Source organism: Patella vulgata, chromosome 2 (genome assembly GCF_932274485.2).
Source record: "Patella vulgata chromosome 2, xgPatVulg1.2, whole genome shotgun sequence".
Lineage (NCBI taxonomy): Eukaryota > Metazoa > Mollusca > Gastropoda > Patellidae > Patella > Patella vulgata.
The window spans coordinates 42,839,960-42,863,387 of record NC_065880.2 but is presented as its reverse complement, the minus strand read 5'-3'; the positions used below and the strand labels follow the sequence as shown (position 1 = coordinate 42,863,387).

Sequence of the window (23,428 nt, the reverse complement as noted above, 5' to 3'; positions counted from 1 at the left end):
AGCCAATGTGTACACCAGACCTCGGTTTTCATCCCATCCTAACAGCTATATGTTGACTCTTGCCAGGCTCTCTGTCCTGCACCCCTGACAAATCCCGATGAACTTTCACAGCCAATGCAGGGATCGAACACGGGACCTTCAGGTTCGTGAGCCAATGTCTTCCTCACTGAGCCACCATGGCTCCCATCAACCAACCCACTGAACCATATCAGTCCATTCATCAAGATTATCCCTTTTTAGTTACACGAAATGAAATGAAATGGGGTTTAACGTCCTACTGTTCTGCTCTTATACTGGGCTAATGAAGACGGGCATACGCCATACAGTGTGCTATGAGGGAAATTTTGCCTGGGCAGCGGCACTATCGCCTACTCTTATATCGAATTCCAACTGCCAAGGGATCTTTTACGTGCATTCACGGGACCTCGGTTTTTCATCTCATCCGAAGGACTAGACAGCTGTCCTTGTCAGGCCCTCCGTTCTGCACCACTGACAAGGGGAAACCACGTCGGGAAATCAGGATGAACTTTCTCGGCCAATGCAGGGATCGAACACCCGACCTCCAGGCTAGTGAGCCAGCGTCTTAACCACCTAGCCACCGTGGCTCCCCTTTTAGTTACACAATCTGATTAAAAAAAAAAACAGATTTATATTTCATTTCTTTTTTTTTTTCATACTTTTGATGGCCTCCACCACTGTAGCAGCACTACATGAAGATCAGACTGATTGTAGTGAAAGGTCACGTCAGGGGTCACACAAGTGGCTTTTGACCCTATGAGGTCAAACATTTGATTACCCAATCAGGGTTGATGTTTCTGGTGGGAAACCCGCACACCAAGAACTCGTCGCAACATACCGTTTCATTGGCGAATCCCTCACATCAACCAGAAAATGGATTATATAACAACTCTTCCAGATCCTAGTATAGTGTAGTAAAGACTAGTAAAATGAAATTTAGAACTATAAAAAATGGAACGAGAGAGAGAGAGAAATGGGGTTTAACGTCCACTCGACAAAAATTAGGTCATTTCGGGACTAACATATGGTTTTAATTCTATTTCAATAATTCGCTTGCGCGTAGGGTTCTTTAGCAGTGGGAGGAAACCGGAGGATCCAGAGAAAACCCACGAGATTGAACAGGCGACCCTACTCCTTGTCACGGACAACCGGTGATTCGAAACCACACCAGTTGACTCAATGACAGGCCTTATGATACAGCGCGCACGTGCTAACCATTCGGCCATCCAACCCCCCAGAATGGAACGAAATAGGATCTGTTTTTTTAATCAGATTGTTACAGGCCACGAAATTTCAAATTTTGGCGTAACCAGAAAAATGGTTATGGGTTTATGCTCTGCGTAACCATTTTCATTGGTTACGCCAGATGACCATTGCGTAACCAATTTGTTACATGAAATGGTTGCGCTATTTTCATGTTTTATCCAGATTTAAATGGTGCTATTATTCATTTCCACTAGCAGTGAATGTATTTTTTAAAGAAATAACATGACTAATTTATATTAATTTATATTCTTTTATATGTAATATTATATTTTGAGGTTAAGTGTTTATGACTTTAATCAAGGTTCTGATGCTGAGGGGAATCGGTTCCAAAAATTACTAATGGATTTTTATTTTTATATCATATCTGACCTTCAAAAACCAGGAATGGTAGCTACAGACGTACTTTATATTATACTTGTCATTTGTAATCATTCTTCCAAGCACGTAGACGTAGCATGAGATAGCCTCACTCAAAGGTAGCGACTGATTGACAAACAGTATTTATTAACCTCGGCACTCTATACACAAAGTCTCAAAAGGAAACAGAATAGTTTGATGTCATGAAATAATATTAAAATTGACAGGACAGTACAATCGTTTACATTATCCTTCGAGCGATGCCGGAGGGGATCAAAGTTGACGATATACATACGGGTCATTGGTACTACCGTGGCTATAGTTAAAAAAGATATGGAAACATGTAGTAAATTCTTTGGCTATATACAGCTGGCATGTTAAATAGTCAAACGCATTTCTCATTTTGTGTTTGAAAATCCAAAGGTACACTTTCAAATATTTATGGCATAACTAATCATTTAAAGAATAAAGGTGGGGGGCATTTTTAAAACAACCTGCTTGCAACTGGTCAATAGCCTTCGGCGTTAAAATACGTGATCTGTCAAAGTACCTGTCAAAGTACCGGTCAGATGGAGAAATGAAATGAATGAATGAATGGAGTTTGTGCTATAATACAAATAATTTAGACCTGAGTCACAAAGTCATCCTGTATAAAAATTGATCAAACGTGAATAAATTTGTTAATGAAATTTGTTAACGTAACCAATATTTCAATTTGCATAACCAGGAAATCGGTTGCATAGTTTTGAGCTGGCGTGACCGCACGTAACCGATTGGTATCGTTCGCGTAAAATTTCGTGGCCTGTTGTTAGTTACATTTATAGCATTACAGTAATTTCTTTTTTGAAACTAGGCATGCAACCATACTACTTGCAACCGACAACCTTTGGGTCAAAACGTAGCCTTGTTGAAAAGGAACAAAAAGACCAAATAGTTATGACCATTCACCCACTCACAAATCCCCAACTTACTGAAGTATTTGTAGATGAAGAAGAAGCTAAAGTAGAAGATGCCTTTTTGACACCTGATCCTTTACGATTTGTTGTATCCTATAAGCAGACAAAGAAAATCATTTTTATTGCAAACAAGCTTAACTATTTACAATGCTTTAATATTTTTTTCCTATAAAAATCTTATTTTGATTTCATCGATTTCTAAAAGTTTATGTTTTCTATTTTAATTAAAATAACAGTATTTTGCCCTGATGACCTTATTTCTTTGGAGAATAAATGGTTCAGGAGAACCTCAAATACAAGTTTGAGAGAATACTCTTTGAAACATTGCCCAAATATACCAATAGCTGTTATAGTTTATCGCTCTATCCAGTTATTAAATGCCTCTAAAAGATGACATGGAAATAAGTTAGGTGTTAAATACGTTATTATCTCCCTTTGGCACATCTCATAAGTTAGCTCTAGGTAAATGACAGACATACTAATTTATTGTGCCACTAAAATTTTTAAATCAATGAAGGAATCTAAACTAAGGGAGTACCGCATGATTGTAAATATGACAGAATCTTTATTAAGGGAGTACCTCATGATCGTAAATATCAATAGCAGAGAGTGACCTGTACCTGGAAATTACCACTGGTAATATGTGGGGGTGATATTGGTTACTTCTGGTAGTAATATACATAATGTTATTCATTATATTGACACTGTTGAAATTCTTACTTTAGTTTGAGATGAACTTGTGCCATTTTCAGTTACATCTTCATCATTGTGTTCACTGTCCAATTTAACTTCAATCCCACCATTGACTAAATTATCTGTGGTATCCTCCTCTTCACGGAACATTCGCATCATTTCAAGAACATTCGTTGGACGTGAATTGTCATGTGATTCTCCCTGGAAAACACAAAATATCTTTAACATGTAACATTGTTTTGAAGAAAAATGTTGCCATTAAGATATGTGAATGAGATTCTTTTGTTTTTAAACACATGAAAAGGGATTATCCAAAATGTAAAGCCAATAATTGCCTTCAGAATAACAGTAATTTTTCTAGAATTACAATTAGGACTGGGAGCAGATATACATTTTTTCTACCTCCATGAAATCATATTATCTAGAAACTAAATTAAAGATTTTCCAGGATGGTTGCCCCTTGTCAGTGATGCAGGACAGAGAGCCTTGCAAGGAGCAGTATCTAGTACTACTAGTAGGTTGGATGGCGTGGAAAACCAAGGTCCCCGGTAGATGTTGATGTGCACGTAAAAGAACACTTGCCAACTGGACTTTGAAATAAAGAGTAATCCGTAGTGCCTGTCTCGGCCAATTTATATTATAGCACATAGCACAGTTTGTGCGTAACAGTAAAACCCAATTCCTTTCATTTTCTTTTCAGAGTTAACGATTGAATTTACCGTTATCCAGGAATGATCAAGAACTTCACCAGCAGTTATTCTGTGAGCAGGATCACAACGTAACATTCTCTCTATACAGTTCTTTGCTAAAATATACATAAAACAAGTGGTTGCCATACAAGATACGCCCATATTTTGCAAGAGATGGACAGAGAACAAGCTAAAAAAAAAAAATATATAAAAAAAATTGATTTTTCGTACAATTGGGGGCAATAATCAAGGATGTTACAGTCCGACATGCATCAATATCAATAGGAGCCGGATCTTTCTTTGTGATAAAAACATAAATTTTACGTTTCATCAAAATCAGATAAAAATGGCGATCTCTAGAGGGTCAACACTCCACAATCTTGGTACTACATGCTTATTATATTATCATAGATAATTTTCCATCAGAGAGTAAAACAGATTCCTTTCTCAAAACAAAACAAGAGCATCGCTAACACTGCAAAAAATGTCCACATTTCCACTTTGATTGATATGGTACTTTTTAAATATGAATGAAATATGAAATGGCTGCAATGACTGCAATATGACAAGAGGCAAAGAAGGTTAGGGGTGTTGGGTTTATTTTGCTAAATTTACAGACTAAATATTAACAAAAACGTGGGTGTGACACCGCCCAAGGGGGTCGGAGCCTGCACCAAAATAAATAGTTGCTGTCTTTACGGTATAAGGAATAAATCTGCAAAATTCAAAGATGATCCATTCAGAATTGCAGTCTGTAGACAATAAATACAAAAATTGGGTGTGGCTCTGCCCCTGGGGGGATCGATACGGAACAATATAAATTGGTACCACCCTCTTATTGAAATGATTAATATGTTGAATTTGAGCAAAATCTGTTAATTATTGCAACCTGTAGAGTATTTACAGATAAAAATTAACAAAAAAAATAAATAATTGCTATCCTTACAGTATAAGGAATAAATATGCCAAGTTCAAAGATGATCCAAGTTGGACATGGAGTCTTGGACCATTATAAATAGGTTCAACCCTATGCTGGATCATTCTGAATTGGATCCAAATCTGTTAATAATTGCAAGCTGTATATCATTTACAGACAGAATATCAACAAAAAGTGGGCGTGGCACCGCCCGAAGGGCGAGTAAGTGGGTTGGGGATCATGCACCAACATCAATAGTTGTTGTCCTTAGGGTACAAGGAGTAAGTATACCAAGTTCCAAGATAAACCATTCAGAATTGTGCCTGGCTCTGCCCCTGGGGGTTGGGGCATGCACCAAAATCAATAGTTGCCATCCTTAGGCTATAAGCAATACATATGCCAAGCGGCCTATTTCTTCACAACTTTCAAAAACTTGAGGACAATGTATTATTATGTCAAAATTAGTTTGTAATATGAGCAGTTGCCGTGAAATAGGAAATTTTGCACGATCACTTTTCACATTATTTTGCATTTAAAGGAGTCAATTATCATTCAATTTTCAATTTTTTCACCACTTGATGCCTAATGCCACTTTTGACTAGGTTAATCCAATTTAATATTTTCACTGTCGCCGGATTAAATGACGTCATTTGGGCAAAAACTGTATTTTTAGCCTTCAAAACAGGTATATTATTCAAATGAGTCTGATTTGTAATGTTTTTAAAATTATATTTGATTCCAATCAACAAATAGGATACCTAACTTGTACAGTTGCAGAGAAATAGACGACTTTCTACAAGTCACTTTTCGAGGTTTTTGGTCTATAAAAGTGTCAATTATTATTCGATTTTCATAAAATTTTCACAGGAAGTAATGTCATTTTGGCAAAAACTGTATTCTTAGCCTTTAAAACAAATATGTGTCTACTATACTCCCGACCCGTACTTTTTATCAAATTCATGCCAGTAATAATCCTCCCAAATTAACATATTTTTCGGGGTCTAGGTCGACACTTTTTTCAGGAGAAGTCCGGCATTCGTTTTATAAATTTTTTGGCAGTAAGTGACACTCCATGATACAGAGCGAGTGACATCATCTGCTAAATAATAGTGCTCAACTATTAACTACTTACACTACAATCAAATTCGGAATATTTGTCGACATTTCTCAGCTTGTTTATTTCTTTTTTTGAAAACATAAACCCCATTCAAAATATTATCATAAACCCGAGAATATGCATCAAAATAGAATCTTTTCTCTGACATTTTCCATGAGATAACTGTCACGTTTACATCTCTCGTAATTTCACTCGTCTCACAAGATTTCTACTTTTGTTTTCGGCTATTGTATTATAACCAGGTGAACGTGTGTGTGTATGTGTGTGTGGTGTGTTTGACAAGTTAACAGATATAATAGGATATGTGACATATATGACTAGTTTCTAGATGTTGCCGACTGATATCAAGGAGATTAAAATGTCAGAAAATGGAGAAACCCCAAGTTAATCTCATGTAGATTAAGTTTATCATCACTCTTGAGTCTTATTGGATTGATACATAGTCCGACAAAGGAGAAGCAATGACATCTGTTCAGGATTGCATTGATGAATTGTCCGACAAAGGATTAAGTCAGTCAGTCAAGGCAGGTTAAGTAGTTAATTAAGGTAGGTGTATAGACAGTATATCACACGGTAAATACGTTGATTTCTTAATTATTTAATCAATCCAGCCTATTATCAACGATAATTGGGTTGATTGATATATATACACTCAGTATGATCAAAAGTAATCACCTTTTCAATAAAAATGTAAACTTGCTAAATTCAACTTTGTTCTTTGTCATTATAGGTCATTAGATGAAATATTTCCATTTTAGCACTAGGAGGATTTAAAGCAATAAATGTCAGCGTAAAATATAAAAACTAAAGCGAAACCTGTTCTAAATAATAATAGGAACATTTAAAATGTATCTTTAGGTGGTCTTAGCACCAAACTTTTATTTTGGAACGTCGAAAAAGGTCTTGCATAACAGAACCAAAACACTTCAAAACCTGTTTCAAAAATACGTAAAAACTGTCAAATCAAAATCTCTCCGAATTAGTTTTACAACGAATGCTATACATAATGATAGTTTCATGGCTGGATCAAATTGTGACCTCTAGAGGGTCCACAACCTTGATATACCATATTTTTACACTCTTTGCGTAGGAGGGGCGGCCATTTTGTCCGGCAATTTTGGTCCGGTTTTCGCAAAATTCAAACTGAACTGACATTACACTGTAACGGTGATATATTCGAACGTTTTTTTAGATCTGATAATAATTGTGACCTCCAGAGGGACCACAAGCTAAAATTATGGTTTTTAGTACAATCTGGGGCCATAATTCAGGAAATTACGATCTGATATGTACGAATATCAAAAGGAACCTGCATTTCAAGTTTCAGCAAAATCAGATGAAAAGTGTGAACTTTAGAGTGTCCACATGGTAAATACGTCATTTTTTCATACAATGAGGGGCCATAATCCATGAAGTTATTGTCCGATAGTTGCCAATAACGAAAGGAACCAGGATCTTTGGAAGATAGACCTATATTTCAAATTTCGTCAAAATCAGATAAAAATTGTGACCTGTAGCGTGTCCACAAACAAATTGTGGACGGACATCCAGACAGGGGCAATGGCATATATAGTACGTCCACAAGAAAATGTGGACATATAAAAACTAAATGTATCACAGAATTAAAGAATACAATATATCTAATTCATTTCATTATACATCTTGGCAACTGTAATATTACAAAACATGCTTTTTTTTAATACCTTCGCCTGATATGTCCTTCCATGCAGATTCTTCAAACTTTACTTCTGCTTTCTTGATCATTTCATATAACCCTTCTTCATCTGCTGCATTAAACGGTGGACAACCACATAATCTATAATAACAGTAACAAGCCGAAAGTGAGGCTGATATCCCCCGTCGAAATCCCAAAATAAATAGATGACACATATTAATTAATTGCACATGAACTTTTTCAAAAGTATCGTGCAATCAAACTGATTATCAACTATACACTAAGTTTCATCACTCTCTATCGGGGAGCCACGTTGGCTAAGTGGGTAAGACGCTGGCTCGCTAGCCTGGAGGTCGGATGTTTGATCGAGAAAGTTCATCCAGATTTTCCGGCATGGTTCCCCCTTGTCAGTGATGCAGGACGGGAGAGAGAGAGAGAAATGGGGTTTAACGTCCACTCAACACAAACTAGGTCATTTCGGGACACATGGTTCAATTTTATTTCAATAATTCGCTTGCGCGTAGGGGTCTTTAGCAGTGGGAGGAAACCGGAAGGCCCGGGGAGAAAACCCATGGGGTTGGACAGGCGACCCTACTCCTTGTCACGTACAACCGGGGAATCGAAACCCAGTCAGTTGACTCAGTGACAAACCGTATGTTACAGCGCGCTCGTGCTAACCATTTGGCCATCCAACCCCCCTGCGATGCAGGACGGAGGGCCTGACAAGGACAGCTGTCTAGTCGTTCAGATTGGACAAAAAACCAAGGTCCCATGTACACATTGGCGTGCACGTAAATAATCCCTTGACAATTGTAATTAGATATAAGAGTAGGCTGTAGTGCCGCTGTCAGGGCAAAATTTCACTCATAGCACACTGTATGGCGTATGACCGTCTTCATTTGCCCAATTCGGAGCAAAACAGTAGGACGTTAAACCCCATTTCATTTCATTTCTCTCTATCAGACAGAATCAAAGTCAAAGAAATTGCTTAGCTTTCGCGGGAAATATTAATCATTGAACTCAGTCAAGACATTCACCTAATGAACATCTAAATCAAGTTTAAACATTCTATCTGATTTAAAAGCAGAGTTGTTATGTACCAAAGTCTTGACCAATCAAATTGCTTATCGCTTCTTAGCCTAAGAAGAAAATTCTCATCATCAAACGAGTTTCATCACTCTCACTTAATTATAACCAAAGTCAGACAGACAGACAGGCACACTTTAATAAGACCCATTTTAATAGTCCCCTGCTTTTTTCGAAAGGCGAGGGACAATAAGAAGAATATACCCGCGGCTTCCAGGCAGGATACGCCCACATTTTGCAAGAGATGGATAGAGAACAAGATAAAAACGTGATTTTTCAATTCAGGAAGTTATGATCCGATATGCGCAAATATGGAAAGCAACCAAGATCTTTGGGTTATAAACATGCATTTCAAGTTTCATCAAAATCGGATCAATATTGTGACATCTAGAGGGTCCACAACCTTGATATACTAGATGTTTACACTATTTGCGTAGGGGGGGGGGGATTTTGTCTGGCAGTTTTCGTCCGATTTTCACAAAATTCGAACTCGACCAACATTACGGTGTAACGGTGATATATTAGAACAGTTCTTTAAATCAGATAATAATTGTGACCTCTAGAGGAACCACAAGCTTAAAAATGCGATTTTTCGTACAAGGGGACATAATTCAGGGTGTATATTCAAATTTTTTTTTTTTTTCAATCAGATAAATATTCTGGGCTCTAGAGGGACTACAAACGAAAAACATGATCTTTTGTACAATCAGCGGCCATAATTCAGGAGGATATAATCTGATATGCATGAATATCGAAAGCAACCAAGATCTTTGGGTTATAGACATGCATTTCAAGTTTCATCAAAATCGGATCAAAATTGTGTCCTCTACAGGGTCCACAACCGTAATATACCATATTTTTACACAAGCGGCGGCCATTTTGTCCGGCAGTTTTGATCCGATTTTCACGAACTTCGAAGTCAGCCTTCATTACGGTGTAATGGTGATATAATCAAACGGTTTTTAAAATCAGATAATAATTGTGACCTCCAGAGGGACCACAAGTTAAAAAAGGCGATTTTTCGTATAATCAGGTGCCATAATTCAGGAAGTTACGATCAGATATGCGCAAATATCGAAAGGATTCAAGATCTTTGGGCTATAAACATGCATTTCAATTTTCATCAAAATAGGATTAAAATTGTGACTTCTACAGGGTCCACAACATTGATATATTATATTTTTACACTATTCGCGTACAAGCGGCCATTTTGTCCGGTAATTTTGGTCCAATATTCACAAAATTCGAATTCAACCTTCATTACGGTGTAACGGTGATATAATCAAACATTTTTTTTTAAATTGGGGGTGACGACAATATACGACCACATTTCAATGTGGGCGTATAAAAATGGTGTAATTATCCAAGTGATTGCTATCGGTAATTTAAACAAGATGTTTCACTCATTGTAACCAGCAGCTGCCAGGCAGGATACGCCCACATTTTGCAAGAGATGGATAGAGAACAAGCTAAACAAAGATAGATTGCCAGGCAACGAAACATACGCCCACAGCATATTTTTACTTTTTTCGGTAATGAAACATTTATAATACATAAAAATCTGATAAAGGGTAACAACTCATTAAGTAATTATCAGAAAACCATTAGAATTTGTTTGGTTTTTATAAAGTTCTGCCCCATGCTAACGTTTAGTATACAAAACTTTTAACATCATGGATTTAGCTGTTCAAGTCATAAAGATTCATTGAAAATCGATATACTTGTTCATCGAAAGACCTTAAACTCTGTATCAATCTGAAGTCAATCGGATGATAACTATAGCCTCTAGTTCATCACAAGATTTTTCAAAGTGATCAAGGGTCATAACTTTGGCAGTAATTATCCGAAATCGTTGAAAATAAATATGATTCTTCATCTCACGGTCTCAAACACTGTGTATATATTTAAAGTCAATTGCATATTAACTTTAGATTCTAGAGCGTTCACAAGATTTTCAAAGTGATCAAGGGCCATAACTCTGGCAGTAATTATCGGAAATCCCTAAAAAGCAATAGGCTTTTTCGTCTCGTGACCTCAAACACTGTGTATAAATTTAAAGTCAATCGGATATTAACTTTAGCCTATAGAGCGTCCACAAGTAATTGTGGACGCCGGACCGACAGACGGAGGCGACAACAATATACGACCACATTTCAATGTGGGCGTATGAAAAGCGATTTTTCGTACAATCAGGGACCATAATTCAGGAAGTTACGATCTGATATGCGCAAATATCGAAAGGAACCAAAATCTATGGGTTATAAATATATATTTTAAGTTTCATCAAAATCAGAAGAAAATTGTGACCTCTAGATATATACCTTATTTTTACGCTATTTGAGAACGAGAGATGGCCATTTTGTCTGTCAGTTTTGGGCTGATTTTCACAAAATTCGAACTCAACCATCCTTAGGGTGTAACGGTGATATACTAAAACGTTTTTTTAAATCGGATATAAATTATGACCTCTATAGGGACCAGAAGCTAAAAATGCGATTTTTCATACAACCAGGGGCCATAATTCAGGAAGTTACGTTCTGATATGCGCGAATATCGAAAGAACCAAGATCTTTGTGTTATAAACTTACATTTCAAGTTTCAACAAAATCGGATAAAAATTGTGACCTCTAAAGGGTCGACAAGCTAAAAAACGTGATTTTTGATTTTTCGTACAATCGGGGGCCATAATCCATGAAGTTTCGGTCCAATACATGCCAATATCGAAAGCAACCAAGATCTTTTGGAGATAAACCTATATTCCAAGTTTCGTCAAAAATCGGATAAAAATTGTGACCTGTAGAGTGTCCACATACAATTGTGGATGGATGGACAGGGGCAACGGCAATATACGTCCACATGAAAATGTGGGCGTATAAAAATACATTAGAGTAAATAAATCAATATTTTAGTTTGTTTTATTGCTAACATTAGTGTACTTACAACATATACATAATAACACCCATAGCCCATACATCACACATCTGACTATATGTTTTATTATCTATTATTTCTGGTGCTAAAATAAAAGAGATGAAATAAAATACATGTCATTGCTTAGAAATGTTATAATTATTTTGTTTGTCTTTGTATTTAAACATTTAACACAAATTCATAATTTTTTTCGAAAAAACAGACTGACTAACAAGTATCAGCAAAGTCATTAGAATTGGCTCTAAATTCCTGCAAAACAAATTTTTAAAATTTGACAGGATTCATTATTGTGCTTCAAGGATAAAACACACTAACGTCTGTTCAGAAATTTGTCCTGTATAGAGATCACAAGATTTCAATAATTAAAATGTAAATGGTGAAAAAATTCTGCAATATACATTTGGAAATTTCTGAATATCAATAGAGTTCTTCCTTAGGATCAAATGAACAATCTCTGTATCGTGTTCACAAGCTATGAAAATCAAAATATCACTGCCAAGATAACTGAAAAAAGCTTTCAAAATTTGGAAATTTGATAGTGTTATTCCTTATACCATAATGAACAATCTATTTAAATTTCGAGTTTCCCTAATATAAGGCCCAATGAAGCATCTCTGTAAATATGAATTAAATCCAACTAGTACTTTGACAAACAACCAATGAATGTAAAAGATCTTAAAGTCTAATAGTCTGGAGGCTCAGTGAGGGGGTCCGTCCATCAAATGGGCACAAAACCAGACCCAACTTTTCTAGAGTAAAATTTTGCGTAGAATGCAATGCTGAGTGGTAATCAGTCCGCAGTTGGGGCGTTTTTGAGATATTCAAGGTCAAAGGTCAAATGAGTTCATTTGCACTGAAAGAATGCGCAGTCATTCTTGTATTATGAAAAGAACCTGAAAATGATCGAAAGTAATCACACTTTCAATAAAAATGTAAACTTGCTGAATTCACCTTTAGTCTTAGTGACCCTGGAGGTCAAAAGGTGAAATTTACCGTTTTTGCACTAGGAAGATTTAAAGCAATAAAATGTCAACGTAAAATATAAAAACTAAAGCGAAACCTGTTCTAAATAAAATAAAAATATTCGTCAACATTTCTTAGCGTGTTTATTTATTTACTTAAAAACATAAACCCCGCTCAAAATATGATCATAAATCCGACAATATGCCATCAAAATAGAATCTTTTCTCCCAATATTATATAGATTCGGCATGTTTACACCTCTTAATTTCACGTGTCTCGCAAGATTTCTACTTTCATTTTGCGTGTGTGTGAAATAGCTTTATTTAACTTCGGCTTCCACTGAAGAAATATCACAGACAAGTTATCGGACACAATGTATATTGATTTGGGGTGTTATATACTATTAGGATATGTGACATATATGACTAATGTCTATGGCCGACAAGAAGGGGATTAAAACGTGAGACATTGGAGAAATCACAGGTTAATCACATAGATTAAGTTTATTGGATTGACATATAGTCCGACAAAGGAGAAGGCAGAAGCAATGACTTCTGTTCAGGATTGAATTGATGAATTGTCCGACAAAGAATTAAGTCAGCCAATCAGGGCAGATTAAGTAGTTAATCAAGGTAGGTGTATAGACGGTATAAAACGATAAATACGTTGATCACTTAATTACCTAATCAATTCAGCCTATTATCAACGATAATCGGGTTGAGTGATAGTTATACACTCAGTACACTATATTAAGTTTGGAATTTTGAATATTATTTACCATGTCTTGATGTCCGATTGGGCATATTCCTGGTCGGATAATTTAAGACGTTTGGAAAATAGCGTCGGACATGTCCGGAATATACGGGCAAAATCCCATCACTGGTCCACAACCTTAATATACCATATATTTACACTATCTGCGTAAAAGTTTTGGTCGGATTTTCACGAAATTCGAACTCAGCTATCATTAGGGTGTAACAGTGATATATTCAAACGTTTTTTTTCTTTTCAATCAGATAAAAATTCTGGCCTCTGGAGGGACTACAAACTAAAAACGTGATTTTTCGTACAATCAGAGGCCATAATTCAGGAGGATATGATCCAATATGCGCGAATATCGAAAGGAACCAAGATCTTTGGGAAATAAACATGCATTCCAGGTTTCATCAAAATTGGATGAAAATTGTGACCTCTAGAGGGTCCACAACCTTGATAGACCATATTTTACACTACAGTGGACTCTGTGACATCCGATCTCTGATCACTCCTGATTGCTGTGACTTCCGACATGATTTTCATGTCCCGATTTATTTCCCTATTACTTCAGCCCAAAAATCGCTGGTAAGTCCGAATTCTGTATGTTCCGGATTCTGATATCAATCAGCCGTCCTGTCACATAATTTATATTGAATCGACACCGGTGGGTGCGAAGCATCCAATTATCAGTGAGATTAAAACTCAATGGGTGTGAAGCCAGAAAAGATTAACAAGCAATCACCAATCAATTATCAGTGAGATTAAAACTCGCAAGCGCCGGTCTGTGTTGATTACTTTGATAATGTTATAAATTCTTTGTTGATTATTTTACAATTTATAATCTCTTGTAAGAGTGCGCTTGGTATTTGATTTTAGTTACTCATGTCAAATACCGCGACATTATATAAAAATTGCCACGATTGAACGTCCTGCAAAGCGTGCCCGAACAGATTTGACATTAGATGTAAAGCGGCAACTTATAGCAGATTTCGAGAAAGTTCCACGACCTGCGCAGAAGGATTTAGCCGTTAAGTATTAAATTGGCCGAGCTACAGTGTCAAACATATTAAAGCGTAAGATGAATTTAAACAGAAATTTGCCGATAATTTAAACTGCAGTAAGAAACGATTTTACACCAACTCAAAATTTGAAGACGTCAGCACAATGACACATTGTGATCGGTAAAGCAGAGAACACGAGATGTTTTAAGGGAGTGGACTAGATCAACCTGCCAGTCAATTGGTCGGCCAATCGCAAAGCATGGATGACAGGTGCCATTTACTCTGATTGGCTTGAAAAACTCAATCGGGGACGATGAAGAATATACATTAACGACAGACTTGACCTATTCAAAATGCCTACGCATGCTCAACGACATTAAACACTTCGCACAGATTAAGGACAAAAAGATGATCACAATAATTCATTTGTTAGAAGATGTTGTCCAGGACTCCGCCTTACGATATGATTCCGGTAATCTTAAGCAAACTACTTTAAACGATTACATGCATTGATATTTATAAATATATTGTACGCATGCATTGATATTACATGTAAATGGTTTTATGAATATATTGTACACATGCATTGTTATTGTTAATTATTTAATGTAATAAAATTTTGAAAGTACAGAAAAGTTTATCATTTATAAAAGGAATAGCATTCTGGTGATTCAAAGCTACAATATAAAAATACTTCCGGTTTTCGAAGTTACATTAATTCCGGTTTTGGAGAAAGCTCGGTATTCCGAAACGCTGTGTGATCAGAATTATTGTAACGATCCCGTACGATGTCGGATGTGACAGAGTCCACTGTACAAGGAGCGGTCATTTTGTCCGGCAATCATGGTCCGATTTTCACGAAATTCAAACTCAACCATCAATAGGGTGTAACGGTGATATACTAAAAGGGTTTTTTTTTAAATCGGATAAAAATTGTGATCTCTAAAGGGACCACAAGCTAAAAACATGATTTTTTGGTACAATCAGGAGCCATAATCCATGAAGTTATGGTCCGATACATGCCAATATCGAAAGGAACCAAGATCTTTGGGATATAGACCTATATTTCAAGTTTCGTCAAAATCGGATAAAAATTGTGACCTGTAGAGTGTCCACAAACAAATTGTGGACGGACGGACTGATGGACAGGGGCGACAACAGTATACGTCCACATGAAAATGTGGGCATATAAAAAGATATCTTGAACAGTTTATGATATATGTTCCGGAAAGAAAATACAAACAATGGACAGACGGGACACATTTCAATGTCCCTCCCTAGCTTCGTTTGGCGCGGGATAATAAGCACTAACCCATATAAATAGGAGTACCACAGACATCCTGCATCATATTATCATGTCCAACACCATCTTTAACTACAGATAAACCAAAATCTGTAACCTAGAATATAAATTACATAATGAATCACTAATGCTGTAATATATTGTCTATGCTTTCTTTACAAATATAAAATTTGATATGACTATAAAGAGTACAAATATTGATTAATTAATGATTGATAAATATGAAGTTTATTATAATTAATTAAATTTTAAGAAAAACTCTGGTCAATAGAAAAGTCAATTAATGTTTTTTTCTTAGTTATATTTTACAATCTAACAGACGAATAATGAAATTTGTCTATGTTCTCTGTGTTGTCGTAAAATAAAATTGTGGTAGGCCTACTTTTGTTGTGTGTATTGTTTTAAGGTTGGAGAATATATATCATTAAAGTTATTCCTTGAAAGAGACATGACATATATATATATATATATATATATCCAGACAATAATGTATGTGACCCGTGCTGGCAAAATGAGGCGGAATGCACCAAGGCTAATAATCGAGCTACAGACAAATTGAGATTTCATCACAAAAATTGGTCCATAAATTTACTATCTATTAATATCTATTAAAATATTTTAAAACATCTTTATTTGGATGTTTCTTAAAAGTTCTGTATTCACAAATCTTTCTCTTTATTTCTTAAAATTCTCAGCGAAATTGGTAATTGTATACGCAAATCATTATTTTAATTCAGTCGTGTGATGAAGTGAAAAGAACACATGCTAATTAATTGATGAGATTAACAGAAGTTACTCTCACCAAAGTTATAATATACACCACATAGATTACTAATGTATGGACTATTCTCATTTGTTCTAAATTACAACACTATATGCTGCATGTTTTGTTACGAAAAGAGTGCAATGCATGAGTTAACATTTTGGCAGAAATTGTTGGATCAAATTTTTACTACTATTTTGGCCTTCAGCACCCCTGAAAATCTATAGAAAGAACTATTAAACAACAAAATAGCAAATAAATGGCATGGTTTTGTGATTTTGTTTTGGACCATACCAACATCTTAAACTTGCTTTTTCTCAAAACGTACTTTCCTGACTTGGGCAGCTTCAAATGGACACAGGTCATTCAATTTTTGCCCAATTCAAACCAACCATACACCATAACTAAATTTTCAAAACTGTCTCATGGCGACTCATTCTGCTAGCAAGAGTCACAAATAGTTTTAGTACATGATATTTTAGGACAGTGATAAATCTTCTCTTTGACAAATTAACAGAGCTCATGCCGTCGATCGTCAAAGTCGAAATTTGCGATAAAAAACTAAAAGTGGCGATTAAAATTTTGGTGATAACATTTTGGGGTACTGCGATTCTTTTTGAGAAGGGGCGGAGAAACATCTTAAAATTTTAATCGCATTCATCCTGGATTGACCATTGGGTTGAGTGTCAATCACAATCACGTGGCAGAATACTATAAATTAACCAACTAGCTGATAATCCAGATTGAGCCAATGATATGAGTAATTATACTAATCAGTTATCTTGGTGCATTACGCACATGCGTAGATAAGGCACGGGGCGAGTTTGGCAAAGGTATTTCAGGAAAAAACAAGTCAATTATTAATCATTGAACACAGTCTAGACATTCGCCTAATAAGCATCTATACCTCAATAAAAAGCAGAATTGTTATGTTCCAAAGTCTTGACCAATCAAATTGCTTATCGCTACCTAGCCTAAGCAGAAAATTCTCATCATGGAACTTAGTCAATGTATTGATATAATTAATCTATACTGAGAGTTTCATCGCTCTCACCCAAAGTTATCATGTCCCAAAGCATCAACCAATCAAATTGCTCATCTCTGCTTACCCTTAGCAGAAAATGGTCATCTTTCATCTTTGAACTCCATCAAGGCACTGACCCAATCAACGCCTACACCAAGTTTGAACATTTTACCTCAATTCGAATGAGAGTTATTGTGTTCTAAAGTCTCGACCAATCAAATTGCTTATTGCTTTGCTTACCCGGAGGAGAAAATGCTCATTATCGATCTTAGTCAAGGTATTGATGTAATTATACACCAAATTTCATCACTCTCACTTAACTAGAACTAAAGTTATCGTGTCCCTAAGCATCAACCAATCAAATTAAATATCTCTCCTTACCATAAGCAGAAAATGCTCATCTTCGAACTCCATCAAGGCACTGACCTAATAAACATTCTAGCTCAATTAGAAGGAAAGTTATTGTGTCCCAAAAAGTGTGAGGAACAGACAGACAGACCCATTTTAATAGTCCCCTGCTTTCTTCGAAAGTCGGGGGACAATAAAAGTGCACGGTTTAGGCGCACCCTTCTCCAGCACATTGTGAAACACGTGCCATACCATGCCATACTATACGTGACTCAAATCCACCTGCGATTTCCAGTAACTGGGCCAAACTCTACTGTTTACAGTTATAATAATTACTGATATTTAGCCGTATCAAGCCTTATGATATATTTCTTTAAGAAATAAAAAACTCTATATGGGTCATTCTACAAAAAATTAACTCTCCTTTCATGTCATGTCCCTTTTGATGTGAACATCAGAAACTGGTATAATTTAATCTGTTGTTTTTTTGCTTCCACAGCATCATCCAACATATAAATAAACATCCTGGAATCTATGCACTGAAATTTTGTAAAAATTTTCAATGTAAAATGTGAAAGAAGAGAACAAAATAGAAGCAGCGGATTACGGAAATTCGATCACAAATATTTAGAACAGTGTTCTTTATATCATGTACTGTATTTAGTTAATTGTCGAAATTATGCAAATATTCAGGATTATAACAATATCGATAACATCCTCCATAGGGAAACATAAAATATGAATTTTTATATTCGTTTTCTTGTCACGAAAATCTTCGCGATTTAATTGAAAACGTCAGATAGCCAAAGGGAGATAACTCCTGTTTTACTTTTTTTAAGCGTGAAAGTGAGCCCACTTGATTTGACATCAGCAACGACGACGAGAAACTACAATTACCACAACCACGTATAGAAGATGAAGACATTATTTCTATATCTTTAATTTGCATTAGTCTGTGTATTTTGTTAATTCCTAGCCTGTGGTGACCGCACATATATAATGTCAAAAGTTATGGAAGCACAGCATGGCAAAATATTATGCCATTGCCACGATAGTCATTACCGCGACTTCATCTATCGCGGTAATGATTTCTATTTCGTAGTAGTGACGGGTTGCTGTAATGTGACATTACCTTTAATAGTTTTATAAAAATATTTCATCAATAGGTGTATTTACCCTGTTGTCTCAGGCAAATTAATTCTTATATTTTCATTTCAGAATGCCACCAACATCAAAATATGGCAAATACCGAGAAAGATTAAAAAGAGATCCAGAGAAGTATGAAAGATATTTACAAAAAGAGAGAGAACGATCCCAGAAGAGAAAAGAAGCTAGAAAATTAAAAGCAATTGATGACCAGAAGTCACGGGAACAGCGTTCCCAAAGAAAGAAATGGAAAGTGGCAAGCAAAAAATATCGAGAAAGGAATAAAAGAGCCAAAGTATGGCTAAACTTTTTTTCAAAATCACACACCTCCACTTTCACCGGTAGACGATGTCCCCGCCCCGGCAGTTGCAGAACCTAATTTTAGTAGTAATAAAAGGCAAAAGAAATCAATGCCAAGATCGACCTGCTACAGGCAACTCAAAATGTTAAAAGAAGAAATGAAAAAAAAAAGATACAGACACAAAATAAGCCTTAGTCGACTGAATTTAAACTCCCAGAGCAAAACAGAAAGTCCCGGCTCAAACACAAGAAAGGTACTATCAGATATGGATTCATCATACATAACCAAATGTTTACGATTTTATTTCACTTTAACAGTTGATGAAATCATGATTAAAAAAATGAAAAGAAAACAATGCATTGCATTTTTTACTTCGAGATAAAATGATGAAGAAATACAAATTAAACAAATTTTATGGTGAATTCGGTATCAAAATGACAGGGGCAAAAAACATACAGAAACCTACAAGTCAGAACTGCAATTGAATTGTCAAGGTGCGTAAAAGAATTTCTAGAATGAGACGATAATAGTCGGTTGATTGCCGGCAAGAAGTCCACAGTTACAAAAAAGAAGGTCAAAATGCAGAAGAGATTTTTATCTGATACTCTGATTAATTTACAAAAGAAGTTTTTATCAGAGAATTCAAGTCGAAACATCTCCTATTCTCTGTTTTGTCGACTGAGGCCTTTCTACATTATTGCACCGAAAATATCAGATCGCGAAACTTGTCTGTGTATTGTACACAGCAACATGCAGTTGAAATTGGATGCACTGAAGCGTTCTGGGGCCAATTCTTCCAGTAAAAAAGATGATTTGATAAATGAAGTATGTTGCGATGCAGAAAAGAAAGACTGTATATACAGAAATTGTTCGACATGCCAAAATAGAAAGTTTTGTTCTTAACTTGATAGCAGTATTTCTGAAAGACGCCTAGATTGGAAAAGATGCGGGAATAGAACGGAGGAGAGAGAATCAAGAACAGGAGATAAAATTAAAGCAAATTTTACCGCCAAAATCTCAGAAAACACTTCGGTAGAGGTTCTTGTGGATGAAGTCAATCAAGATTTAGAAAGATTCTGTAGACACATTTTTAATATCTCTCACCAGTACTTAGAAATCAGACGTCTGAGAAATATAATAAATAACAATGTTTGTTTAGTCCATATTGATTTTTCTGAAAACTATGTATGCTGGCCTATTGTACATGCAAAACATAAATTAAAAGAAAATTGGCAATCCTTGGATGAGATTTGATGTGTAAATACTGGTACTGGAAATATATTGTTCAATACGGTGTGCGAAAAGATTCATCAATAGTAATAGTCACCGAAAATAAAATCTAATCTTAGTAGGTACCGGGTAATTGTTTTATAAGCCTACCTGATAAATGAAATTGTTACATGTTGTCTTTTTGTATCACACATTTTTGACAGATAAAATATTCCAGCTGGCGGGAAAAAAATATGAACATTTTTTTATATAAAAATTATTATCCATTTTAGCTGAAAATATTGAAAGCCATACTGCGAAGAATTACACTACACTGTTTAAATGAAATGAAATGAAATGGGGTTTAACGTCCTACTGTTCTGCTCCTATACTGGGCTAATGAAGACGGGCATACGCCATACAGTGTGCTATGAGGGAAATTTTGCCCGGGCAGCGGCACTATCGCCTACTCTTATATCGATTTTCCAACTGCCAGGGGATCTTTTACGTGCATTCCAATATATACACGGGACCTCGGTTTTTCGTCTCATCCAAAGGACTAGACAGCTGTCCTTGTCAGGCCCTCCGTCCTGCATCACTGACAAGCGGAAACCACGACTACATTGTTTAAATTCTAGAGCTGTTTCCCTAATGTATCACTGCCCACCTTAAATTTGTTTGTATTTTGGATTCAATTAATGCCATTTTGGATGTGTATGGGGTTTTGATCACAATTTGTCGGAAGGGAGGAGAGGAGGGCTACACCAAAAAACAAACATTTTTGCTGTAAAACTTTTAATTTACCTTTATATGCAATTTGTCTTCTGGGTCATCAGGATTTTGACTTAATAAAATATTTTCTAACTTTAAATCTCGATGTACTATGTCTGGAAAATACAATCAGAATTTTATTATAAACTAAATTAGAAAATGGGTATAAGGAGAAATGAAATGAAATGAAATGAAATGGGGTTTAACGTCCTGTTCCTATACTGGGCTAATGAAGATGAGCATACGCCATACAGTGTGCTATGAGGGAAACTTTGCCCGGACAGCGGCACTACGGCCTACTCTTATATCGAATTCCAACTGTCAAGGGATCTTTTACGTGCATGCCAATGTGTACACAGGACCTCGGTTTTTTGTCCCATCCGAACGACTAGACAGCTGTCCTTGTCAGGCCCTCCGTCCTACATCACTGACAAGGGGAAAACCACACCGGAAAATCTGGATGAACTTTCTCGGCCAATGCAGGGATCGAACACCCGACTCAAGGCTAGTGAGCCAGCGTCTTACCCACCGTGTTCCCCGGTATAAGGAGAAGCATAAAGAGAGGGGGAGCCACAGTGGCAGTTGGAATTCGACATAAGAGCAGGCCATAGTGCTGCTGCCCGGGCAAAATTTCCCCCATAGCACACTGTATGGCACATGCCCATCTTTCATTAGCCCAGTATAGGAGCAGAACAGTATTCATTTCATTTCATCATAAAGAGAGGTCTTTATACAAATAATCTCAAGAGTTTCTGAAATAGAAATGAATTGAAATGGGGTAATGAAGATGGGTATACACCATACAGTGTGCTATGAGGGAAATTTTGGTCAGACTGCCAAGGGATCTTTTATGTACATGCCAGGACCTTGTTTTTTTCACCATCCGAATGACTATACATTGTTCCCTGACAGGAGGAACCACGCCGGAAAATCCTGGTGGTTTTTCTTGGCCAACGCAGGTATTGAACACGGGACCTCCAGATTAACGAGCCAGCATCTTACTTACTCAGCCACCATGGCTCCCTACTGAAATAGCCATCCAAGCTTTCATGTGAACCCAACCATCTTTAGGGAGAGACACTTCTCATGCTGTCTTGGAGACTTTATATCACTGATTGAGAAAATTAACAGGATCATGACTGTATAAAAATACAATCTTTTTCTATATATGAGATAAAACTTACCATGCTTATGTAAATAAGAAATTGCACTGGCTAATTTTGTCATTATGATTTTAGTCTCTGATTCTTTAAATAAAGATTGCTTTAAGACATCATTTAATTCTCCTCCGTCACATATTTCGGTCACCAAATACATTTTCTGTAAAGAGATTCAAAAAATATAATTAACAAATTCTATTGGATTCAACTGTAATTTAAAGTTACTGATCGCAATCATGTACAAGTGGCACTGGCTTGTTTGTATCATCTGCAGAGGATGCTGAAGGTTGCAATATTTTAAATTTCATATCTTTGTACTGAATAAAATTTAAAGATTTTTGAACTGGTATTCCTTTTATAGATTCAACTCTCACAATATTGTAAAAGTGATTCAAGCAGATGAAATAGATTAGTTTATCTGTGTTGCTGCAATATTGGGATCATTCGAGAAACAACAACTTCCTAGGTGGATTAAGGATGCTTGCCCCCCCCCCCCCATTAATGAGATTTTACTCAAACCATCATCCAATAATCAATATGAATTACCTGGTTTGACTCAATGACTTCATTAAGCTGTATTATATTTGGATGTTTTACTCTTTTTAAAATAGCTACTTCTCGTTCTAATAACTTTAACCCATTGCTGCCAGCCTGTAATTAAAATTCATTTATTTTTAAAAAATAAATATCAGGTAAACTCTTTAAACTCTCAAATATATACAAACTATTATTTACTTTAATGTAAAGACTTTTGGGTCATTCCATGTCAAGTGGACCAAATTTCATAAAGTTGTGAACATAACCCCCTCCAAAACCAGCAGCTGCCAGGCAGGATTTGCCCACATTTTGCAAGAGATGGATAGAGAACAAGCTAAAAACAAACGTGATTTTTTGTACAATCAGGGGCAATAATCCAGAAAGTTATGGCCTGAAATGTTCAAATATCAAAAGGGACAGAGATCTTTCGGATATAAAGATA

At 36.1% G+C, this 23,428-nt stretch overlaps 1 protein-coding gene across 4 annotated transcripts in view; it reads right to left on the bottom strand.

Annotated features, from left to right (window-relative positions):
- Positions 1–23,428, bottom strand: part of LOC126811394 (serine/threonine-protein kinase 33) — a 69,211-nt gene that overhangs the window by 6,000 nt on the left and 39,783 nt on the right. For 3 of the 4 annotated variants that reach the window (XM_050536981.2, XM_056098827.1, XM_050536983.2), the window contains exons 3-11: positions 22,996–23,100; positions 22,474–22,609; positions 21,323–21,405; positions 15,737–15,824; positions 11,714–11,789; positions 7,716–7,828; positions 4,010–4,095; positions 3,318–3,491; positions 2,613–2,690 (exon numbers count right to left, since the gene is read on the bottom strand). In XM_050536981.2, coding sequence (XP_050392938.1) covers positions 2,613–2,690; positions 3,318–3,491; positions 4,010–4,095; positions 7,716–7,828; positions 11,714–11,789; positions 15,737–15,824; positions 21,323–21,405; positions 22,474–22,609; positions 22,996–23,100 — 939 coding nt within the window. The remainder of the gene's footprint in view (positions 1–2,612; positions 2,691–3,317; positions 3,492–4,009; positions 4,096–7,715; positions 7,829–11,713; positions 11,790–15,736; positions 15,825–21,322; positions 21,406–22,473; positions 22,610–22,995; positions 23,101–23,428) is intronic. The other variant, XM_050536984.2, reaches the window with a different exon arrangement.